Source organism: Urocampus carinirostris, chromosome 1 (assembly GCF_059441175.1).
Source record: "Urocampus carinirostris isolate Australia breed hairy pipefish chromosome 1, RoL_Ucar_1.0, whole genome shotgun sequence".
NCBI classification, from domain to species: Eukaryota; Metazoa; Chordata; class Actinopteri; order Syngnathiformes; family Syngnathidae; genus Urocampus; species Urocampus carinirostris.
In genome coordinates, this window is record NC_142349.1 from 26,002,733 (window position 1) to 26,026,889 (window position 24,157).

Here is a 24,157-nt window from a genome sequence, read left to right on the forward strand (position 1 = left end):
GGCCATAACTCTCCCACGAGCTGGACTTTGGACATGCCTGTACTAAGGCATTTGACATTCAAGTAAACCGATGGCCACAATATGAAAGACCAGCTATGAAATGTGCACCACAAACGCAGACATGCCTAATGATGTCCTCTGTCGAGCCTGTTATTTTATTGGCTGGCAACCTACAGTGCTTGCAATTTGTGCACTTGTACATTCAACAGCTTGGTATGTTTTTGTAAATGGCACCTCAACATACAAATCTTCCTTCGCTCCATTCATACTCGTACTGCTACTCCCGCTGGGTCAAACATGCGCGCGCATTCTGTTGCGATACAGTGATGACGTTGGCTGGAAAGGGGTCCATTGCCTGGCAAGTTTTGAGGCTCGCCTGTTGGGAGTAATTCCAGCATCTATGGAATTTTTTTTGGTTTGAACAAATGTATTGACACTAAAAACAGAAAACAATCATGACAATCTCAACAGCAATTAAGCACATTCACAATATTATATTCCAATATTACGTTTTTAACAGCAAACACAAAGTGAGGTTTGAACAAACCTTCTCGAAAATCAAACATATTCACAATTTCATTATACAACATCTTTGTTAGTGTCAGTAGATCCGTCCAGGCCAAAGCTGCAGTAAATTATCAGAGAAACTTTTCATTGATTTCTACGAAAACGTTTGGTGAGAAGGCATCATGATGATTTGTGATGCCCTGATTTTGAGTTAAAGTAATTAAAGCCATATGATGTATGATTTCTCTGATTCCCGTCAACGCCTCCCATGGAGTCTCCAGCCAATGGCGTTGAGGTGGGGGCGGGTAACAAAAAGGCCGTGTGATAAAACCGACAGAGAAACACTGGCACGCTCGCCGGCATTTCCCCAACAAAAGCCGTCGACAGGGCCCAATTGAGACCACGTTTACCGGCGAGTTTCTCCTGAAAGAAGCCCAGATGGTGAGTGCTTGCTTGGCGTGGCTTACACACTGCCTCGGTTCCACGCCTCTTACTCTCCTCCTTCCCCGCAACGCTGCCTTTATGTCCGGCCGAGGAAAGGCGATGATGTCCGGGTCGTTGAGGGCGAGATGCTCGATGCTAATCGTCTATTACAAAATTCAAATTTAAATGAGCTAACACCGTTAAAACGGTTGAAAAACGCACCCTGCCGCTAATAGTGTATTTTTATAACGGAGTAGATATGGACCACCAAATATAATTTAAATTACCATTGTTATGCTTTAACGCTAATTTCCCTCAATATTTAAAGAGTCGTCCATCACTTCTCGATACCGTTTAGGAAATGGAATTATGTTGTTTTAGTATTTGTGGTAATACCAGTTTGACATGCAATACAAGCAGAGGTAGTGTAATAGACTGACTAGCTTTTGCATTGTCCAACGTGTACAAAACAGTACAAGTTCCTTCACAACATACCACAAAACAAAATACACTTTCACGAGTTACTAATTAGGTGTTCAAGAATGATTGACAGTTCGTCATAGAATTATGCTATTATTATTGTGTTTGTATGTGTGCGGTGTCGAACAACTGGAATTGCTTGTGTACTATAATTGTCCTAAACGGCAAGTCAGTGCAGTCCCTGGTGTGTCAAGTTTGAGAATATTTCCCTCATGTTGTGGGAAAAATGTTCCATGCCTTTGTTTACCTATATGTAGTCTTTTGGAACTGGGCCCCCTTTGTATCACAAATATACCATAGTCACATGCATGTCACATTTATAGAAATCGTATTTGTTGTTCTGGAGAGGAATGTCCTTGCCCAAGACGCACCACAGGAAAAAGTGCCCCAAGGACCCTAGAGGTTAAGGGGGTGAAAACAGTTTGTAGTTACTCATCATGCCTTGCGCTGTTGACATTTTGCCTGGCACAAATCATGAGAATCATAGCTTTAAGCATAGCGCATTACCTGTATAAATTGAAGGTCATAGAATACAAAGATTCCTACCAAGTGACATGAGTGCTGATATTGAAGGCTACTTGGTCATTACGTATCTTGATGTTGTCCACTATCTGATGAACTCCAATGTTCTACCCCTTGGACCAAATTAAGACTTAAAAGTCTCTAAAAGCCTGCGATTATCATGTAAGAATCTGGTTTTACAATGTACGGCGACATGCGATCGATAACAAGTGTGGAATGGCAGCTAGAGTAAGAAATCCTCAGATCTAGGTCTGCCACTCCTTCACATACTAGATGTTCTTCACGCAAGTTACGAACATTTACAGACGTGACCACTTTAGACTGCTCGACTAGCTCACCGCCAACATCCTCTCGTCCCAAACCTCATCCCGTGCTCTAGCAACCCTTATTGTCGCCGTTACCGCCACGTTCGGCCCCGTGTTCGTCCTCGAAACTAAACCCAGCGTCTGCTGCGCAACACTTAACCTCTCCCTTAGGAGTGGGATCCAGCTTTAAAGTCATTTGATAATCAGATTTCTTATTGTATTTTATGTTTGATTAGTATTTGAATGTGTTTTTAGTGACCAAGGGGATGGGTTTTATAAATATTTAGGGTTAACTACAATTTCAAACTATTTCCAAAATGCTCTTGAAGTGTTTGCCTAGTAAGGCCATCTTGTAATTGGATTAGGAAATGGTATTTGTATCTTTCGTACAGTGGCGTCACTTTTTTGATATGGAGTTGTTAGTCGGTTTGTTTTCGGCGACTTCTTTGATTCCCTTTGATAAATAATTATATTTCCGTATGATGCGAAACCAGAAAATGCTACAGCTGATTAATGGCGAGCAATTATATCCATAATGTGTTGACATATAAACTCTGATGACTACACAACGTTGTGCCAGTTCATCGACTTGCTGCTTGTGTCACCCGAAAATCTAAGGGTACTAAGTATTCGTGTACTTTTTTTCCAATTGCTTTTACAATAATTTCACTTGAATACACTAATTTTTTTCAAACTCATGATAGCGACAGCAAGTAAAGTAAAATGGCTATAGATACCCCGAGTTATATGTAAAGGAAAAAAAATGTAAATGGGCAACCAAAATATCTTACAGTTTCCCCTCTGTATGATAGGAGAGCTAAGGATATATATATATATATATATATATATATGTATGTATGTATGTATGTATGTATGTATGTATGTATAATTTTGCTAGTAGTTATCTGTAAGAAGAGACAAGTCCGAGCAGACCCATACCAACACACACACAAAGCCACACGCAGAGTTGACCAGCATGTTGTGAATGCCATATGTTACTAATCCACATCCAGAGTGCTATTTCAGATTCAGATTCAGATTCAGATCTACTTTATTGTCATTCTAGTACACGTGTATACAGAACGAAATGTCGATGGATCTGACTCCCACAGTTTCCCTCAGTGTCCTTCAGTGTACAGATATAAATAAAGCTGTATTGTGTTATTTACCATAGTGCCGATAGTGCAAGAAGAGACGCTAACCAGATGTGCAAGATGGGCAGTCAGGTTAACAAGTCAGGTACACAGTACCATTATATTGTAAACAATAACACTGTAAGTAACAATAGTGCAGAGATCAAATGTGCAAGGAGTGGCAAGCTATTTGATGGACTACATAGTTTTAGGCAATAAAAGTGACAAATTTTACATGACACAAAGCGGCCTCATTGCTATAACTTTTACACCTAGTGCAAAATTCAAGTTAAACTCACTCCCACTCAATTAAGATTTAAGATGCATTGTTTTTAGCTAAGGGATGACTGAAGGTAGGCAATTGGAATACATTCTGCTGTTTTCTACCTGAACCCAAGCAAAAAAAAAAAAAGAATTGTGTACATTTATTTCCAATTTTCTTCACTTTGTAAATAATTACCTTTCTTATTCTTGGATATCAGAGAAAAAAATCAATTGATCTGGGCTACATTGTTTGATTAGAAGCCTCATTTAAAATTAACCTTTTTTTTTTTAAACCTCAATCTTGTTTATAAAACAAATTAAGTCACCAGATTTCTCTTTTGTCATGCATTTACATAATTTGAGCTTTAAAATGGTCTGTTTTACAGATCACGCTTAAAACGTGGTGTTGGTGCCCAAACAGTGAGCTAAATGCTATTTCCAAATTAAGGTAAATGTGGTAACCTGCCTTAGTCATATTTGCTGTACATGGCTTTAAAATGACCTCTCTTAAAAACCATCTATTGTTATATTTAATCAAACACCAAAAATAGGCCAAATCAATTGGTTGTTGTTACTTGTAATACTGTACTGTCTAGTGTATTAAAATATGACATACTGTACTGTCTAGTGTTTTAAAATGACACACTTTTTAGAACAACGTTGTTTGTTTCAACACAATCACACCACTATTCTATCCACAGTTGACATTGCAATGTCTTGCTCAGTATTAAAGTAGGCTTCCATAGCCATTATTTTAAGTTTAAAAATATCACAAAACCCCTACAAAGCTACACTCTTAACCAAAGTTCTATCTGGACTTTAACAGACTCCCCAGACAGGAAGTCATTACGTCAAAAAATGCCGCATCACTTCAAGAAGCCTACAAGAGTAGTAAAGGGGAAGAAGTTATATGATTGCACTGCTAAATTTCCTGACAGATATTACAGAACTAGACATGGCTTCATTTTATTGTTACTGTCTTTTTAGCTTTCAACCAGTAACACTGTTTTTACTGTGCATACCACACTGCTAGCTCTGCCTACACATGTTAAGAGCTTGTTGGAATGCTGCAGTTATGCACAGTCTATGTCAGTGTTTTTCATCCCTTTTTGAACCAAGGTACACTTTTATTTATAAAAAGGTTGAGGCACACCGTCCGTCTAAAATGTTTGAAAATGAAGTTATGTCAAATATTTCACTGTACTACGTCATAAGCAGATAATTAGTATATAAAAGAAGAAAATAAAAGCACATCATTATTTTTTTTTAATTTTATGTTTTTATTTTTTTACAGTGCAATTTTAAACTGCTTTGTTAAACAAATTGTTATTAAATGTACTGTGCTACCTCATGAGCAGATAGTTAGTATATAAAAATCTACTGCCACCTACTGAAATGGATGACTATTACAGTTCCTCGTCTGAAGATAAAAATACTGAATAATGGCCTGATTTTTTGGAAAGATAAAATTGGACAAATTCGAACGGCACACTAGACAAGGTCTCACGGCACACCAGTGTGCCCCGGCACACTGGTTGAAGAACACTCGTCTATGACAATTTCTACAGTCAGTCTTGCATTGAATGTGGCGCCGTGTAAAAAATACACTACTACTCCACCAAACTAAGCTTCATAAATGCCCTCAATCTGACTTCCTTTAAGCAAAACTACAAATGTCTGAAATTCCAAATCATGTCTGAATACTGAAGGGTGATGGTGTTCCACCCCAGATCTGCAGGGAGCAGTAATGCACTTTCTGCAACCTGCTATGAAAGTGCTCCTTGTTCTGCTTAGACAAAAAGCTGCTTTATTCAGTCTCTCCTCAACGGCGTATACCAGCGCCTGCTTTGTGGTTCCTAATTTATTGACTGACGGAGCACCGTAGCAAAGGAAGAGACGTGTTGCAACCATTTCCTCTCTTGCATGTACATAAAAGGAAAGACACAACCTTGCTAGCGTACTCCATTGGCTCCTAAGTAGAGAATTTGCTATTCCTGCCATTTGATAAATATAGCATCATGAATTCCTTTATCCATTCTCCTTTTATGTAGTGGTTCAACATAGTATACTATGTAAATATCTGATTGGGCCTAGCTCGATATGGATTCAGATCACTGTCCAGTAGAATTTGAGAACAGATAACCCGTCACGTTCCAACATCCCGGTGGATTTCGCCAATCTACCTATTTTGCCTCATTATTCCATAAGTTCTGTCTCAGTGCACAATTTAAATGTTTTTCCACACATATTTCAATAACAGTTTTCGTAGAAATGCATATTTTTAACATGCCACTGTGAACTCGCTCACCTGGTATAGGCAATGAATTTCAGTAAAAATATGCCTCTTGTTAAAATATCCAGCATCCTTAGTAACCTGCAATCATTGTTTTTGCCTCAACTCACCCCGTTTGAGCTTGATTTAGGCTTAAGGTTCCTCAAAGCACAGTGATGTTAGATATCGATAGCTCAATTATTTAGTTTTACACTAGAAGTAAGGAGTCAATTTCCAAGTCAGTGTAAAATAGGTAGTCATTCATCGGTGACCTACCTTGTACGGTAATTTTTCTGCAGTACTTTTTAAGGTTAAATTTACTGTGTATATTTTTAAGACTACACAACTCTTATATTATTCTGTAAAAGTTCAAAATGTCTGAAAATTTTGTAGCAGAGCCTTCACGACAACACACTGGTTAAAAAGAATGATCCAAATATTGTGTGTGCTTTCGTTATATCAACGCCTGCTTGATTTGTACTTGAACTCCCCCCAAGGCTGCGTCCTAAGCCCCTTGCTGTTCACCTTGATGACACACGACTGCGTCCCTAGGTCCGCCACAAACCACATCGTGAAGTATGCTGACGACACAACAGTGGTGGGCCTCATCAGGGATGACAACGACCTGGCCTACAGAGAGGAGGTGGAGCAGTTGGTGGGCTGGTGCAGGGACAACAGCCTGGTCCTGAATGTCGACAAAACTAAAGAGATCATTGTCGACTTTAGGAAAAACCAGCCCAACCATGCCCCACTTTGCATCAACAACAAGGCTGTGGAGGTTGTCAGCAGTATCAAGTTCCTAGGGGTGCACATTACAAACAAACTTACCTGGTCCGTAAACACTGCATCACTGGTTAAGAGGGCACAGCAGCGCCTGTACTTCCTGCGGAGGATGAGGAGAGCCCACCTGCCCCCACCCTCCCTCATTACATTCTACAGGGGCACCATAGAGAGTATCCTGACCAACTGTATCTCTGTGTGGTGTGGAGGCTGCAGCGCTACCGACTGGGGTAGTGTGAGGAGGGTAACGAGGACAGCAGAGAAAATAATCGGGACTACACTTCCCTCCATTCAGGACATTGGCCAGAAGCACTGCCTATCCCATGCAAAAAACATTACCGGGGACCCCTCTCACCCCCATCATGGACTGTTCACTCTGCTAGCCTCTGGGAAGAGGTACTGCAGTGTGCGGTGCAGGACCACCAGGCTCCGCAATAGTCTAGTCCCCCTGGCCATTAGACTGTTAAATGGTCAATCTAACATATAGTTAACTTAAATCTAAACGGCTGCTAATCTGACTTTTGCACTACTGGCAGTTTTTTTTATAGCTTGCCACTCCTTGCACATTGCTCTCTGCACTATTGTAATTACAGCGTTATTGTTACAGTGTTAATGTTACTGTGTACCTGACTTGTTAACCTGACTGCCCATTTTGCACATCTGGTTAGCTACTCTTCTTGCACTATCGGCACTATGGTAAAATACTACACGTAGCCAAAATACAATACAACATTATTTATATCTGTACATTCAAGGAAACTGTGGGGGTCAGATGCATCGACATTTCGTTCTGTATACACGTGTACTAGAATGACAATAAAGTAGATCTGAATCTGAATCTGAATCTGAACATTGTATTTGAAAAAGATCATAAGGACCCCAAAACAAGACCTTTTTAAAACCGCTAAAGGTGTCTTTACTCCCATTTTCCAGGGCAGAGCTTGTGTATTTTTTTGAGATTTCCCTCTTTGAAGGCCCTTAATTTTTCTGCTAGCTCTGGATAAACATAACTATCCAAATGATTGAACCCAGATTTTCTTGAGTGGAAAACCTTGAGTACCAGAGTTGGACACCTTATGTTCATGTCCACCAGGAATACATACACAATGTAAATTATGCCAAAAAGTAGGCATTAGTAAGATGTCTGGAAATAATCTGCAAGCTGGAATATAATTTTTTTTTAATTGGTATTATTTTGATTTTTGGCTTGAGGTCCACAGTTTTAAAATCAATCAATTTAATTCATGAATTTTGCTCTTGTGCATGTGTAAATAAAACAACGACATTTAATTTAATAACTAACCAATTACATTTTCATTTAAAACACTTTTTTTTTAACACACAGTATGCCATTACCTCAGGTTCATTGCAAATATATGTTGAAAGAAAATTGCTTCCCAAAAGTAAAATGTTGCAAACTTTATCCTCAAATCAGGTTTTGATTTGGAAAAGTGTTGCGGAAATATTTTACCTCTTGGCGCTGAAGTCCGTGTACATTCCCCCTGTTTTAGAACAATATTTTTTTGTTGCGGTAACATGTCTTCCCCTAGGGCCTGCTGCAGTATTAAGACTGTTCTACAATTAAGGAAAACCTTATCTAGCTGAGGCTTAAATAAGGGGCAAATCTTGAGCTACTGCTGCCTGCACAGCTTTAAATCAACTCATAATAAGAAAATAAAACAATTGTTTTATAGCAGTTCACATCAGTAGTACAGAGTTGGATTTTCTTTTGGCTATGTTTAGGATAAAAACGTTGCAAAACCTTTTTTTTTTTTTTCGAAGCCATGAAACTTAAAATTCCAATAATGCAAATAGTAACTCCAAAGAATACTTTCATTTAATTACTGTATGAACAAATTTTTTATTGTGTGACTGCAGTATTTGTTCCTTCCTACTACATTACAGTATGTTCGTTGATGGAGGATGTCTCCGATTGTGTTAAGTTGAGGCCAACAGCTTGGAGCCAAATGTCCTGTTAAATCACATGATTGTCCAGGCTGTAGTAAATTCTCTCCCACGGGTGAATTTGCAGATGGAGTCAGGAGGGCAAAAGGGGAGGCGTGGGGGATTCAGGTTAACATTTGGGTAAATGTATGGTCCCAATAAATGTTTGAGACTCATGTGTGCCATTTTAATGTTTTCCTAGGATAACAGAAACACTGACGAGAAACCAGTCCAGCGATCAAAGGTAAACATCTGTGCGTGTGTGGGTCTTTTCTTGTATATCCTACAGTATATAGTCCTTTTTGAGCAAACAACAAATGTGACTGAGGTGTGAATGGGTTCAATATAATCAGTGTTTCGTTGGTGCTCTCAGCCAAAGCTGTGTGCATTTAAGGGATCCTATGTAATAAAAAACAATTTAGTTAGACAAGTTGAGGCCTGCGATTCTTTACTCTTGGCTCAATCTTTCTAATTATTACAACTACAGGCTCTTACAATTAAACAGATAACCAGGTCCTTGTCTTTAGACAATTATGAAGCACGATGTGGTTCATTATGACACGGGGTCAGTTTGGATCACTGTCCATAATGAATTAATATTTTTCTAGTAAAAACCTTGTTAAAGAACAATTGCACAGAATGCAGTGGACAAAGTTCTGACAATCATAGTTGGCAGCTGGGACGGTCACCTCAACTATCGTAGCCTATGCATATTGGGGCCCAATGTTTTAATCATCATTTATAGTTTGGGTTTTTGGGGTGCCTTGACACAAAACCTAACTGATTACACTCGCGGAGGCCTTAAGTATAACTGCGTAGCTTTCATAGAAAGCAGTTCAGCCATTTCAGAGCTTATTTTTATCACATAAACAATCAGGACTTATAAAGTAGTTTGGATTAAATTAGGTAGATTTAGATACACTCGGACTAACATTAGTTTCCACTACTAAATTTTGTTTCCGTATACATTTTTATTAATATTCTTGTATTTTACCGCATTTATTAAATTCAACAGAAATGTTTCATTAACTGTATTTTCCTCGCAATCTAATACCCTCTCTATTCACCTATTTCACAATTGTTCTGCTTTACTGTATTTGCAAGAGAAAAAGTATAAGGATATAATCTTTCCTTGGATTAATTGCTTAAACGGTACTTTAACTGCATGCTATATTTAGTAGAATATAAAACCACACAGAATTATTTTTTTTGTGTGTGTCTTCATTCATTCTCCAATTTTAATAACTTAATACAGCTCAGATAAAGATGTCTTAAAGTGTTTTGTTGGAGAGACAATAAGTAATAAGTCAATCAACCAATACTTACTTTTTTTGTCAGTAATACCTGTAGAGACTATAACAACAAGATATATTGTTAAGAGAACTATAATACTGTCATAGATATTGCAGACAGTGCATGTGTATATTTTTTTAAGGGTATGAAAATATGTCCCTTCTAAACATACAAATACTCCAATACTGAATGCCTTGGCTAAGAAAATTCTTATCAGGTGGCATTATCTTGGCAGCTCACATAATTAGCCATTATAAATCAAGATGTACACATTTTTTTCATGACTGCGCATGTGCAATGAATTCATGTCAGTGATGATTTACTAAAGGAGTACAAAAAATATAAAACATGTACATTAATATTTTTGAGACGTTCAGCACACAAAATAATACATTGCGTGATTAAGACACTCATTAGATAACAGCACTGTGAGCACTCAAAGCAAAAAAAAAAGTTTTTATATGCAAAACAAAACTCTATGTACTCACTAAAGTTCATTAGAACGTACATACAGCAGCCTGTACCCATAGCGAGCCAAGCTCTCACAGAGATGCGTGACTGGCCAAGCTCTCTGATGCCTCCGGCACATTACCAAGAGTTACAGAATAGACCCAAACAAGTTGTCCGACTATTATATATAAAATAATAATATACTGCGGAATATAAATGCTAGGAATCTTTTCAACACGTTACCGATTATTGTGTCTACCATTTTATAATAATTATGTCATTTATTCACCCTGGAAACTATTTTGTTAGTCCTTTAGTTTCAAGTCACAAAAGGAGTTGTGCTCATCCTGCAAGAAGACTGTCTATCCCATGGAACGTCTTGTGGCCGACAACCACGTGTTCCACTCCTCGTGCTTCTGCTGCAAGCACTGCAACGCCGTGCTCAGGTGAGCATATGTACATCCACATCCATACCCTCTTTTGAATTGACAAGAACACTCTGTCTGAAACATAGAAATACGAAAATGAGCACAAGCAAATTCTTTACAAAACGCTGCAGGGTATTGATTAGTGCTTCTTGTAATCAGGGCCAATCAGCGTAATGGTTGCCTTCAAAGGGCCTAATAAACTATATTCTGAACTATAAGCAGTGTTCTCATTTGCCTGCGTCCTAGACGCATCATTTTTGCTGGGGACGCATAGTGTCAAATCAACGTGCATCCCGGGACGCAACTTTTTGGACACAAAATAGTCATTATTACCCGATTACCGTATTTTCCGCACTATAAGGCGCACCGGGTTATAGGGCGCACCCCGAAAAAATTGTTTTTGGTCCTATTTTTGACATACATAAGACGCACCGGATTATAAGGCGCTACAATGGGAACGTCGACAAAACAGTCAGATAGTTCAGTCAAACTTATTACCCCCTTAACATTCCGAAAGCTTGCAAAGACGCAAATACGTGTCGAGAACACGTGCGGATGCAGTGTCCGTACGATGTCACTCAAATGCATCGTTCCATCATTCGGAAGGTTAAAGTCTTGGGATTCAAGAAATGCCAACCATTCCTTAGTTTATATTTTCTTTTCGCTCGCAACTTTACTGTATATATGACAATAAACACTTGGAATTGAGTTTAATTTAAAAATAGACACTCCATTCCATCCATTATCTGCACCGCTTATCACAGAAACATCGAGTTCAGTCTGAAACAAGATACAGGGATAATATATATAGCCAGAGTAGCTCACCGAAGTCGTTGTGTTCATAATAATGTGCAGCCGTGGTCCTCTCATATCCGTGAGTTTAGTAAATCCAGGAGAATAAAATATTTACAAATACAAAATAGTAAAAAAATGCTTTCTGTATGCCGTCAGCCACGTGCTATACGCATTCATCTTTATCGGCCAATTGCAGGCTTTGTTTTGCCGTTCAAGCCAATGCCAGCCTGTAAATGATAAAAAGGATCCGCCCCTTGACCTCCGAATAACTTTAGCCAATAGTGATCGATTCAACTGATGATTGACACGTCTTTTTTGGCCAATTGCAGGCTTCTTTTTGCCGTTCAAGCCAATGCCCGCCTGTGAATGATAAAAAGGATCCTCCCCTTGACCTCCGAATAACTTAAGCCAATAGTGATCCATTCAAATGATGATTGACACATTGGTTAGCCAATGAAACGCCAGTAAATAAATCCCAGCATACACCGCGGACTACTTGGCGTTCGGGGGAAAATCTAGTCGGCGGCTGCAAGTTAGTTGCAAGACTTTGCGAATTAATTTTGTTCCATAAATAAGGCGCACTGTATTACAAGGCGCATGGTCAGCTTTTAAAAAAAATAAAGGCTTTTAGGTACGCCTTATAGTGCGGAAAATACGGTACTTTTTTTTTTTTTTTTTTTTTTGATTTACCGCACTCCAAAGTTTTCATCAGGCAGATCCGCCATTGTTGTTTTTGTCTCGCGATTCGAGTTTTCGTCTGCACGCCAATCTCGGCAAACGAGATCTCGTTGCTTCGAGATCATTGTTGTGGTGGTTGTTGTCGAGGGAAGGTCCGAAAAAGCAGTTAGTATTAGGTGAAAATCAATGCAAAATTGGTGATTTTTTTTCAGTTTCAGTAATAAGTCGAAACATATTGCAGAAAGTGATAACGACGGCAATAATTCCAGCACGAAAAAACGGCGGAGAAATTCTTTGGAAGATCGCGGAGGCAAGCAAAACACGTGTGTTGAAGCGAACGATTCGACGAAAGAAAATAAACAAAAGAATACTCCTAGCAAGTAAAGGACTTTTCTACCAAAATGGACTAAATTATATTCCTGGTTACACTATGAGGAGGATGATAATGGATTGGACCTTGAGAAGGCATTACAACTGTGGGGGGACAGCAAACCACGAAGAATATATGAACTGAAAAATCTGAAGGGATAAGTTTTTTGTATTACCATTTAACTGTGATGATTAAAACTGCATGAATATATAGACTAATAGTTCTGCAATATTATTTTGTATTATGTACAATATTTTTGTGAACTGAAAAATCTGAAGTGATAACTGATTTGTATTACCAATAAACTGTGATGATTAAAACTGAATGATTTTATATATTTATATTATATATTTGTCGCCGATTTACAATTTCAACCTCGATAACACTAAATTTTGGGGACCCATAGATCTCTGTTGGGACCCATAGATTTTTGAGCATGCGAGTCCCCGGGACCCATCACTTTTCAGAGGTAAAATGAACACTGTATAAGGCGCCCTGAAGTATAAGGTACAACCTCCTAAAATAATAATAATAATTTGCAGTCCCCTATTAGGCCGCCAGAGGGCTCAAAAGGCAGCATGGCGAATGGATGGTTAGCGCGCAGCCCCGCAGTGGAAATGACCAGGGTTTGATTACAGCTACTGCAGCCTCCCCGTGTGGAGTTTGCATGTTCTCCCTGTGACTGTGTGGGTTACCTTCCGGCACTTAGGTTTCCTCCCACATCCAAAAACATGCAAGTAAATTAGCTGGTTCAAATTGTCCCTAGGTGTGAATGAGCCAGTGAATTGTCCTGCGACTGGCTAGCAACCAGTTCAGGGTGTTCCCTGCCCACTGCCCGAAGATAGCTGGGATGGGCTTCAGCACCCGCGTGACCCTACTGAGGATAAGCGGCGTAGAAACTGGATGGAAGGCACTGGAGACATTATGATCAGAGACTACACAAAAGCAGATATTTATAAATTTTGTTGGTATTTGGGTTTTGCCTTGGCACGAAACCGCTAAAGACATACACAGAGCCTTACAGTACAACTCTTTATTTCTGTTCATGAAAATTGGTTTAGCTGTTTCGAGCCTTTAAGTCGCATACAATCTTTCATCAAGTTGATTTTAAAGTCGCTTCAAAAGATCAGTTGTATATTTTAATGATGCTGTTGTAAAATTGAAATGTGTTGCTGCATACGAGTTATTCATTACAACCTTTTTATTATTTCAGTCATTTATATCTCCTAATAATGGTGGTCTGTGAAGCCCTTTAAGACTTTTTGTGATTAAGGGCTTTTCAAATAAATGTGACTTGACTTGACAGCAGTGGTAGTATTTTAGATGAGGGGCGAATTTATCTGAGGTTGACTCGTGTGAGAACCCTTTTTTCTTTAGGATTGACAGTGGGTATTTATGAAAAGTTTAAAGATGTGTTTTTGATATCATGAAATTTACGAAGTCTGAAGTATGAGCATTTTTTTTAATCCGTGGGATTTTCGGAAAAGGTAGAATAGCAGTTTATTTTCTTAACAAGCATTTTCTTAGACCTCATTATTAGAAATCAGGTTTAACCAAAATTTTTGTTTGCACCAGAAAAAAAAAAACGAGTGACTGCATAAGACAATATACTTACACAAACCATATAGATGGGATGCAATAAGTAAATGGATATATATATATACTATACACCAGGGGGTCTTTAATGTAGTGCTCACGGGCACCATGGTGCTCCCTACGGACAGCTGAGTTGCTCGCAGACTTGTATTAAAAATAACTCACCAGTCCTTGGTCATTGTTACTTTCTAGTAAAAGTTTTTTTTTGTGTGTGGTTGACTGGTTGTCTTTTCAACCCGTTTTTTCCCAATAATTAACCTACTTACATACACTTTGCAGGGCAAAACCTTTTTTCTATTTTGATTTGAACACTTTTTGATTGGTTTTGTTCCACCTACAGATTGGGAACCTTTGCCTCCCTGCAAGGTGAATTCTACTGCAAGCCTCATTTCAAACAGTTGTTTGCGATGAAAGGCAACTACGACGAGGGCTTCGGACGCGCGCAGCACAAAGAGCGCTGGGCCAACAAGGAGACAGAAAACATAACCAAGTGAAAACAAAACAAAAAAAAATGGAATCGTTGCAACCTGCCGCTTTTCCATTCAGCCCCAAGCGCGCTCGTGTACACACACACACACACACACACATGGCCATCACTCACCTCACTGTTCTGTTGCTCTTTCGTTTGTTCCAGCTAGTTGATTGTGACCAAATGCTTTCTCGAGTTTGGCGAGAAGGGAAATGTGGCCGTGCTGTAAATATTTCTTTTATTTTTTTTGTTCTTAATAATTTGCACCCATTTCATCACATTAATAGGTACTCATTTTCATACACTCAAATGCACACCGACTCAGGTCAACTATTCCAGGCTCTATATTGGCAGTGTCACCCAAGGATTTTCTAGAAACATTTTACAATAACAAACCAGAACTATCGGCTTGACAAGGATTCAAACAGGGTACTGCAAAGTTACCTCATGTTGTTTGTTTTTTCCTGTGTGTATGTTTTCTTTCCCCTATCTTGTCATTTTTTTTTCTTGGGTGTCGACCATAATCATCGCAAGTGGTCTGCACGAGTGGGTCCCTACGGCCTTATTATAACCACTGGATTGGCCTTATACGTCTTAAATATTTTTTTTAATTTGTTTTCCAAGCACTTCGATTGCTTGTTTTGTGACTTTTGCTGTATATAGTGCTGTGTCTTATGTGATGTGAACCCTTTCCATTTGCCAATACTCACCAAATCTCTTCAAGAAAATACACATTTGTGCCATCTGTCAGTGAATCATTGCAAATTGTTTGCAATCTTTTTAGTAACAATGACGATAAAAAAAATCCAACAGCACACTTAGTTCTCACAAACTGTAAGGTATTGTATAACAAGCATTTACTGTTTTCTGCACATTGAAGGTGGCTAGCATTAGTTTAAAAAGAAAAATGCTGCGTTGCCCCCTGGCACCTGGACCTACCCTTCCAATCTGTAAACGTTTCAGCTGGGCACTCCGGGTCCTCGAGGGGTGTCCTCCATGATTTTTGAAGTCTATCTGCTCCAATATAAAATATTCCAATCATCAGGATTATTAATAAGCTCCTGCCACTTTACTAATGAGCAGATCATTTGTAGCTCACGAGTTTAGGAAGAGAAACATCCAAAATTATGCAGGACATTGGCACTTGATGACCGAAGTTCCCAGTTCTGCAAGTGATAACTGCGAGCGCACGCTGCATGTGTGACAGCTGGCGCGCAGCTCCCCCTGCTGGCTCATCTGAAAGATTACTTAACATAAAATTTTTGAAAAGCCTTTGAGTATCCTACGTCTGCGATGTAAATATGATTGAATGACATATTAACAAGATTTTAATTTTGTTATTGTGTAAAAAATGTAAACGTCAATCCATTTTAACAACTTTGCGGACACTGATTGACTCTGTTGAGTTTGTTACAAAAAATCGAGCATGCTGCAAGCAAGCAAAACCAATTTTTTCTTTCCTTTTTTTAAGTGACTAAATCTCCTAATTATGCCTTTCCAAAACCGATAACTAACTCATCATTCCACACAAAATAATGTACAAAACTTCTAACTTCAGTTATGTATACATCCCTACATGTGTGATGAAGCGATAATTATTTAATGCTTTAATATTGTAATAACAGTACTGCATGTGAAAACTGCAATCTTTTTGTTCCTAGGCAATCGCCATGATACAATTTGAACATCCCTCTGGTCAGTGAATTTCTGATGGCAGGTTTTTAAAGCTTAAAACGTTTTCTTGTTGTGGACTTTGTAAGAAAAGTAAAACAAACACTATGTAATAGTGTTTTTTATGTTTTTGTTGCCCCAAGCTCATGACTTATTGTTTGGGGTGGCCTTATTTAAGCAAAAGAACGTTCGGGCTGCACTTTGCCGTCTTTGACCTCAAACTCTGTTTTTATGATACTTTAAGAGCCCCTCATTCTATGCCTCTTTTCTAAGCATTTGTCATGTTTTTCTTGTTTTTTTACATGCTTTTGAAGAAAATAAACATGATGTGAATTAAAGTAACAAGTTGTGAATGGGTGTGATGCTGATTTTTGAGGGCCCTTGAAAAAAGTTCGACGATTCGACGAAAGATGCAATGTATTAAATGTAGCTCCCTGGAGTTTTGAAAAATGTATTTTTTCCGCTATTTTTCAGTAGTATGCTTTGCCAAGAAACTTTGATGCCATCCTTTTTGCCCTGACAAAATGGTTACCATATGACTACAGTCGATCTTCCAACTCGCCGAAGGCATCATGTTGTGGTTCAATTACTCCATGCAGAAATAAATGTAAAGAAAATACTCTAAAAAAAAAAAAAGTATAAATAAATGGGGCAGCACGGTGACACGGTGGTTAGCGAGTGTGCGGCCCAGTTCTGAGATCATGTGCTCGAACTGTGTGGAGTTTGCTTGTTCTCCCTGTGCTTGTGTGGGTTTCCTCCAGGAATTCCAAAAAAATGCATGTCAAGGTAAATTGCCCGGTCCAAAATGTCCCTAAGTGTGGATGAGCGAGTGAGTTGTCTGTCCCTGTGTGCCCTGCGATTGACTGGCAACCAGATCAGGGTGTCCCCTGCCAACTGACCGAAGATAGCTGGGATGGGCTCCAGCACCCCCGCAACCCTATTGAGGATACGAGGTGCAGATAATGGATGGATGGATAAATAAATTAACACACAAATAAATCGTTGGTTGGATCCCTTAACCACTAGGGTTGTAGGGGCACCATTTCCTGTGGTGGCTAATCCCCCTCCAGGCCAAAATAAGTCATAAAATACCTAAATATATCACAAAAGCAATTTTTGTCATTTATTTTGTCACATGTTTTTTCTTTTTATCACAAATATTCAAATGGTAATGGCCCAGTTGCCTGAGCTCTTAACCAATTGGAAGATTAGTGATAAACGAGTCAGCTATAGGTAAAATCAGGGTTTGTACGGGTGCTTGAAATCCTTGAACATTCTTGATTTTGATCTTGAAGTTTTAAAAGTGTTTTAATTTGGGGTGAATTTCTTTTAAATGCTTTAAATTGTTGCCATGTTTCTCATCAGTCTGGCTTGTCAGGCCATGCATTAAATGAAGAGAAATACAACAAATCTACACAATAATGACCCCTTGACACGCCTGCTCTGGTGGCATTGCTTTGCCATTGCATTTCTTCTTCCCTAGAGATTAACAGTACAGTACCTGTCATTAGTTTATATGGCGTCATGTTGAGCTTCATATTATACCTATATAGGTGCCTCAGGTCAGGTGCATCAGAGCAGGATGCCGAGAGGGTGCTGTGTTAATGATGGGTGGCTAGAAACCATGGTAAAAACGTGGAACAAATCCACGCACAGCATGCCACCAAGTGCAAAAAGTACCATAAATATGTACCTTGATGAAAAAAGTAAAGAACAAGATCAGCAGTAATTGAGCAGAAAAACACTGATGGAAGAGATCTGAGATGAGGATCAACAGGAGGATGTGAGGCTCCTCACAAACTTTGCTGACAATCTAAAGGCAAACGATCTAATTTCACAGTCAAAGGGACTACCTAGAGTAACAAAAGAAAAAAATCTTGATGCTTTTGAGGAGAAATTGAGGATGAAGGAACTGAATAATGCATTTTAGAGTCCTAAACAATTCAAGCCTTTGGTCTTTGATGTCCAATTAAATTGTTAATAATGGATTGAATTGAAAATATTATTTTAAGAGAATGAATCAATATCACATTATGCAATCTACAAGGAGAAATCTGTCATGAATCAATCCATAGCTCTGCAGTTTGACGTCATCGAGTGCTGTCAGTACGAAAAAACAAGAACATTTGATTCAATATAGACCAAACAGAGACGACAGCAAACGCCAATAAAATGAGCCACAGAAACTCTGTTTTCTTTTCATTTTCATGCCCCATTCAGTGATAGCTGCTGGTTTAATATTTAGTTTAGGATTTATCAAATGTTCTTGTTCTTTTTTTTTTTTTCTTCTACAGGCAGTACTCAGATAACTCAAACAACAGAGCTATGAATTGATTCACATTGGATTTCTTCTATGAATGGTACTGGAGGACTTGGAAAATTGCATTTAAAAAGTGCTTGTATTTGGCCATGAAAAAGGTACGCCAACTCTGTGAAAACCTCAGCCAATTTGACCCGCCTCTTAAATAACATTCTGTTGTGATCAAACAAAGTACACGACAAAATAAATGAACAAATGCATAAATATATGAATGCATTGCATTTATGTAATATATGTATTGTGTGATTTATGTATGTGTTCATTAATTTATTGTCATGGTTCAGCTCCTGTAGTCCCTCCCCTTTCTCTGAGAGAAGGCAGCATCACCCCATTTTCCAATTATCCTCTCAATCCTCTCAACTATCTTGTCCAGGTGCCCCCGTCAATTAATTGCCATAAATACTCCGGTCTCCCACCTTCTGTTGCTGAATCGTTTTAAATTCAGATTAAGTTGTTCATTCGCCAAGACGATAAGCTTCTCTTTCCAAACCTTCTTCTTCGGGTTCCTCCTTGTCCCATGATCTTCCACTCATCTTTTTAAAGGTACTCCCAAATCTCGTGTTCAATATTCTCTCCACCTCAAGACCCCTTATCAAGTCTCCCTCTCAAGTGTTCACTCCTCAGCAACTTGCTTCCACCTTTCCTCCACTCTAGGGAAACTTATTTTTTTGTGTGATGTTAAATAAACACAACACTGTTGGGGTTTGATCACTCCTAGTTTTAAGTCACCTTGTGTCCTGCATTTGGGTCTGTCCAACACTCGTAACATATTCATGGTATATAATTGTAGCTGTTTATTTATCCATCCATTATCTGCACCGCTTATCCTCAGTAGGGTCCCAGCCATCTTCGGGCAGTGGGCAGGGGACACCTTGACCTGGTTGCCAGCCAGTCACAGACAATTCGTTCACATCTAGGGACAATTTTGGACTGGACAATTAACCTGACATGCATGTTTTTGGAATGTGGGAGGAAAGCGGAGTGCCCGGAGGAAACCCGCGCAAGCACGGGGAGAACATGCAAACTTTGCACAGGAAGGTTGGTAGCTGGATTTGAACCCATGACCTCAGAACTGTGCCGCACACGCGCTAACCACTTTACTGCCGTGCTGCGCCGTTTATTTATCCATACATTTATTTCTCCGTGTGAAAGGATTGGTCATTTATAATCTGTGATCTACAGGCCCAAATTTGAGTTCACACTAAAAATAATTTGAAAAATTCAATATTTGACACACTATAACTTTTGTTCAGCGAACCCCATCCTTCCATTCCAAAGAAATGTATATGCAACAGTTAATAGCTCAGCGCGTAACAGTGAGTGAGATCGAAAAGCCATTGCATTTTACTGATAATCATGTTGTTCGTGCGCATGGTGGGAAAGTGGGCGAGTGTAAGAATCCGAATCCCACGTGGTGAGAAGCATCCCCCTTCACGTCCTAAAATGATTAAGGGTACCCAGGATGCGTTGCACTTCTAAAATGTGGCCGCCAGAGGATCGTGTATCCTCGGCGGGAATTTGCTCGTCTTTGCTGTTAATTTGTTTCTTACAATTTGGGGTTTTTCAGTATTTATTCGAATGAAATTGTATCTTATTTTAAAAAACTTTATCATGATTTGTATTACTTTCCTTGTTTATTTTCATTGTGTAATTATAATTTTGGCAAGTTGATTTGCTTCACCTTATTTATTGTTATTTTATTGTATCCGTCAATTTTTCTTGGATTTATTTTCGTTTGAAATGTTTTGATTCCATTTTGTGTAGTCTATTTTGTTAAACACTAAATTATATTGGATTCATTTTATTTCATAATAAAACCGTTAAGTCGATATTTTATGTAAATGTCATGTGTTGAACAAACGTTTTGTTACAACCGAATCCATTCTATATCATCATCATAATGGTTTGTTAGTCATAATGTATGAAGTTTGCTGCCAGTGGTCTGCAAGCCCAAACTTTGAAAGAGCGACAACTGACCCCTATCCCCCCCAAAAATGTCTGAAGCCTCAAAAATATGAAAATCCTTATTTAAAAAAAACCTCTTTTCTTTAAAACGAAGGTGAATCATACATAAAAGTTTGCCATTTCATATTTAATATTTATTCAAAAGATAACCACAACACACAAAATATATAATCCCCTCCAGCATCTTTTCCAATTTCAAACATATCTGGAACAAAACATCTCTAGGGATCCACAGGAGAGGGGCTCTGGAACCTTCTTGACCCAAAAAGCCATAGTGGCCATTTATTTTTTTGAGAGTCTTACCATATATTTTAAAACATTTCGGCAGAACCGCAAAACCTACAGACAAAAAGAGAATTTTTAGCGCATTTTATTTCACTGTTTGACGTTAGATGATTTGAATAAAATTATGAAGAATAATGCTAGATCCTGTGTCCCAAACATAAATATTCCACTTTTAACTTGTCTCCCTCCCACAGTTACTTACGATCCTTGACGCTCATTTCGACCTTCATATTTTTTTTTATAAATAATGATTTCAGAACAGCGGCACGGTGGATGGGTGGTTAGCGTGCAGTCACTGTGCTGAGGGTTCAAGTCTAGCTACAGCAGCCTCCCCGTGTGGAGTTTGCATGTTCTCCCCATGCCTGCGTAGGTTTCCTCTGGGCACTCCGGTTTCCTCCCACATTCCAAAAACATGTACCGTAAATTCCAGACTATAAGCCGCTACTTTTTTCCAAAACCTTCAACCCTGCGGCTTATTCAGTGATGCGGCCAATTTATGTAATTTTTCTAACAGCTGCCAGCGGCGCTCGAGTACAAAAGGTAAGATTTAGACCGGTGGAATATATTCGCCGAGGTAGACTGCAAATTCTTAGCTTGTGCACAAATTAAATTAGCGTAGACATATCCTCATCATGCAATTTGCAAAAAGAAAGGCAGATGACGTAGCTTTCAAGCTAAAAGCAAACGAGCAGTCCGATAAAGAAGGAAACAGAGCTATTGCACGTAAACTTCACTGTGTTGCTAGCGTGTTTTTTAATAAGGGAGCGTGGGACGACGTCTATTTGACAAAGACTCTTTCGCATACTGGAGAAGACAACTTTGATGACTTTAGTTATAAGGAGGAAGATGAGGACGGTTTACCGTGGTTTCTACAAGTACGGTATGTTTTTTTTAACAGACCCGTTCACTGCGCTGCGAGCGTGTTGCTAGTAGCGTTTTGCTACCCTTCACAGGCACGGTTTGGGATGAAAGTTATAATATTATAATTAAAGCTTTGAAAACTCTCTCGGTGTACTGTCTTTCTTTGTAAATATGTGTAACCGATGTATAATATGTATTTGCACCTGTATATTTTTGTAATGTATTTATTTGAGACACTTATTCTGATATGTTTTGCGAATTAAAAAAGAGGGGCGGAGCAAACGCGGGCTGACGGGAAGTGGGGTAAAGGTGAGTGAGACCTGTTGTTGCGGCGGACAATAGTGGAAATATATTTTTCCCACCCTTACCTTTGGAAATATAGACTTTTATTCCTTGGATTAGTTTCAACGGGTACCCGGACTCTGCAGGTCTGCATCAAACTTTAAGTGCCGGTATCATATTCTGTTTGTTTTGCCGGCTGTGGTTTTTGGACTGCGTACTTTATAGTCAGTTACAATCGCGGGACTCAAAGCCGGGTTTGGGATAATTTTGGAATTGTGTTACATGTTTAAATGTGGGCGCATGCGGCTTACATACAGGTGCGGCTTGTGTAAGTACAAAATTGGTTTTCCTCTTAAAATGTAGTGGGTGCGGCTTATAATCAGGTGCGCTCTATAGTCCGGAATTTACGGTATGTCAGGTTAATTGGCCGGTCCAAATTGTCCCTAGGTGTGAATGAGCGAGTGAATGGTTGTCTGTTCTCTGTGTGCCCTCCGACTGGTTGGAAACCAGTTTAGGGTGTGCCCTGCCCAGTGCCCGAAGATGACTGGGATGGGCTCCTGCACTCCCGCAACCCTATTGAGGATAAGCGGTGCAGATAATGAATGAATGAATGTAGAACAAGACAAGCAGCACCTTTTGGTGCGAGGGCATCGAACTGCTACCAAAAATCGTCAAATCAGCATGGAAATACTTCCCTTTCAATTCTATGAGATGTGAAGACAAAAAAACGAAATTATCTGGAAGCTAATCATGATATGAGGATTGCCTTTATCAGTGTTGAACAACGTTTGATTTATTGTGCAAGAATAAAAAGCAAATGCAGGTTTGAGAGCATTCTCACCCCAGTGCTGTGGAATGCTCTTCCCCCTGAGATTCGATCTGCAACCTCAGTGGAAATGATTAAATCTAAGCTTAAAACTCACTTCTATTCTCTAGCATATGAATAACCAATATTTGACGTTGACAATATCTGTGTATTATTTGTTATTGCAACATCCATTGCAGCCTAGTCATCCTGGAAGGGGGATTACCTCATGTGTTGTCCCTTCTCAAGGTTTCTTCATCTTCCTCATGTGGAGGTTTTTGAGTTTTTCCTTGCCTTCATGTAGGTTTTAGATCAGGGGATGGGGTAATAATCCGTAATAGTCCGTAGTTTGCAATAATCTGTGATCTTTGAGACTCTTTGTGATTAAGGGCCATACAAATAAACATGACTTGACTATACTCATAAGCCACTAAAATAGAGTATTTCTTTGAACCGGAATAGCGTAGCTGTATCTATCACTACATTATTGGCAAAAACTGATGTTGGGGCTCCGTGCCAAGTTTGACTTTGTGAATCAAAGATTACATTTTTCAAGCTAAGTTAAAGTTCTATTTAAACTTGCTTTTTCTCTTGGGTTCAAGCAGCTTCGTAGTTAATGATGCTAAATTAAAGCCTTGAAACTCCCATAACCTTCTAATTAAAAATGTGGTCATGTTTAAAAGGAAGAAATGATAAATGAAAGTTAGGCTGACGGTAGAAAGGAAGGACAATGTTTATCCCTTTTTGGAAAAATGTGTTCCTGTGTGAAAATACCCCCAATTTCCATGCGTTCCCCAAAAAAGTGAGCCAGTACACGGCAAAAAATAGGACACAGTGTACTGAGGTGTCTGTTTCGAGTCTGCCCACTCGTAAGTGTTGTGTCCGGCGCTTATCACAAGAATGAAAGTCAACAGGGCAACGATGGTACACCAGGAATTCGATCCTGATAAACGTCTCCATGTCGGTTCAAAGGTTCGGTTCCCATCGGTTCCAGAGAGAAAGTTGCCAGTGTAAGAGATTTAAAAAAACACAAAAAACAATGTGCCTGAATAAAATGATGTACATAAATTTGTCTTCATTTCTTGAGTAGACCGCTAGTCCCGTGCTAACAGTTTTAGCCAATGCTAAACTGGACATGCAGTCATCTCAACCGCAACCGGCGCCATTGTTAGCAATGTGAGAGATTTAGGACACACGTGGCAAACTCATGGCCCGGGGGCAGAATGTGGCTCACTATATCATTTGATGTGAGCTTAAAA

The 24,157-nt window shown here is 39.1% G+C and overlaps 1 protein-coding gene across 1 annotated transcript; it reads left to right on the forward strand.

The window, feature by feature from the left end:
* The first annotated feature begins 781 nt into the window (after positions 1-781).
* On the forward strand, positions 782-15,454 carry limd2 (LIM domain containing 2). Its single transcript, XM_088332120.1, has 4 exons — positions 782-948; positions 8,833-8,874; positions 10,683-10,819; positions 14,581-15,454. Exons 1-4 carry the CDS (start codon positions 946-948, stop codon positions 14,732-14,734), a joined length of 336 nt encoding a protein of 111 aa, XP_088188246.1. The 5' UTR covers positions 782-945; the 3' UTR covers positions 14,735-15,454.
* The last annotated feature ends 8,703 nt before the right edge of the window (positions 15,455-24,157 follow it).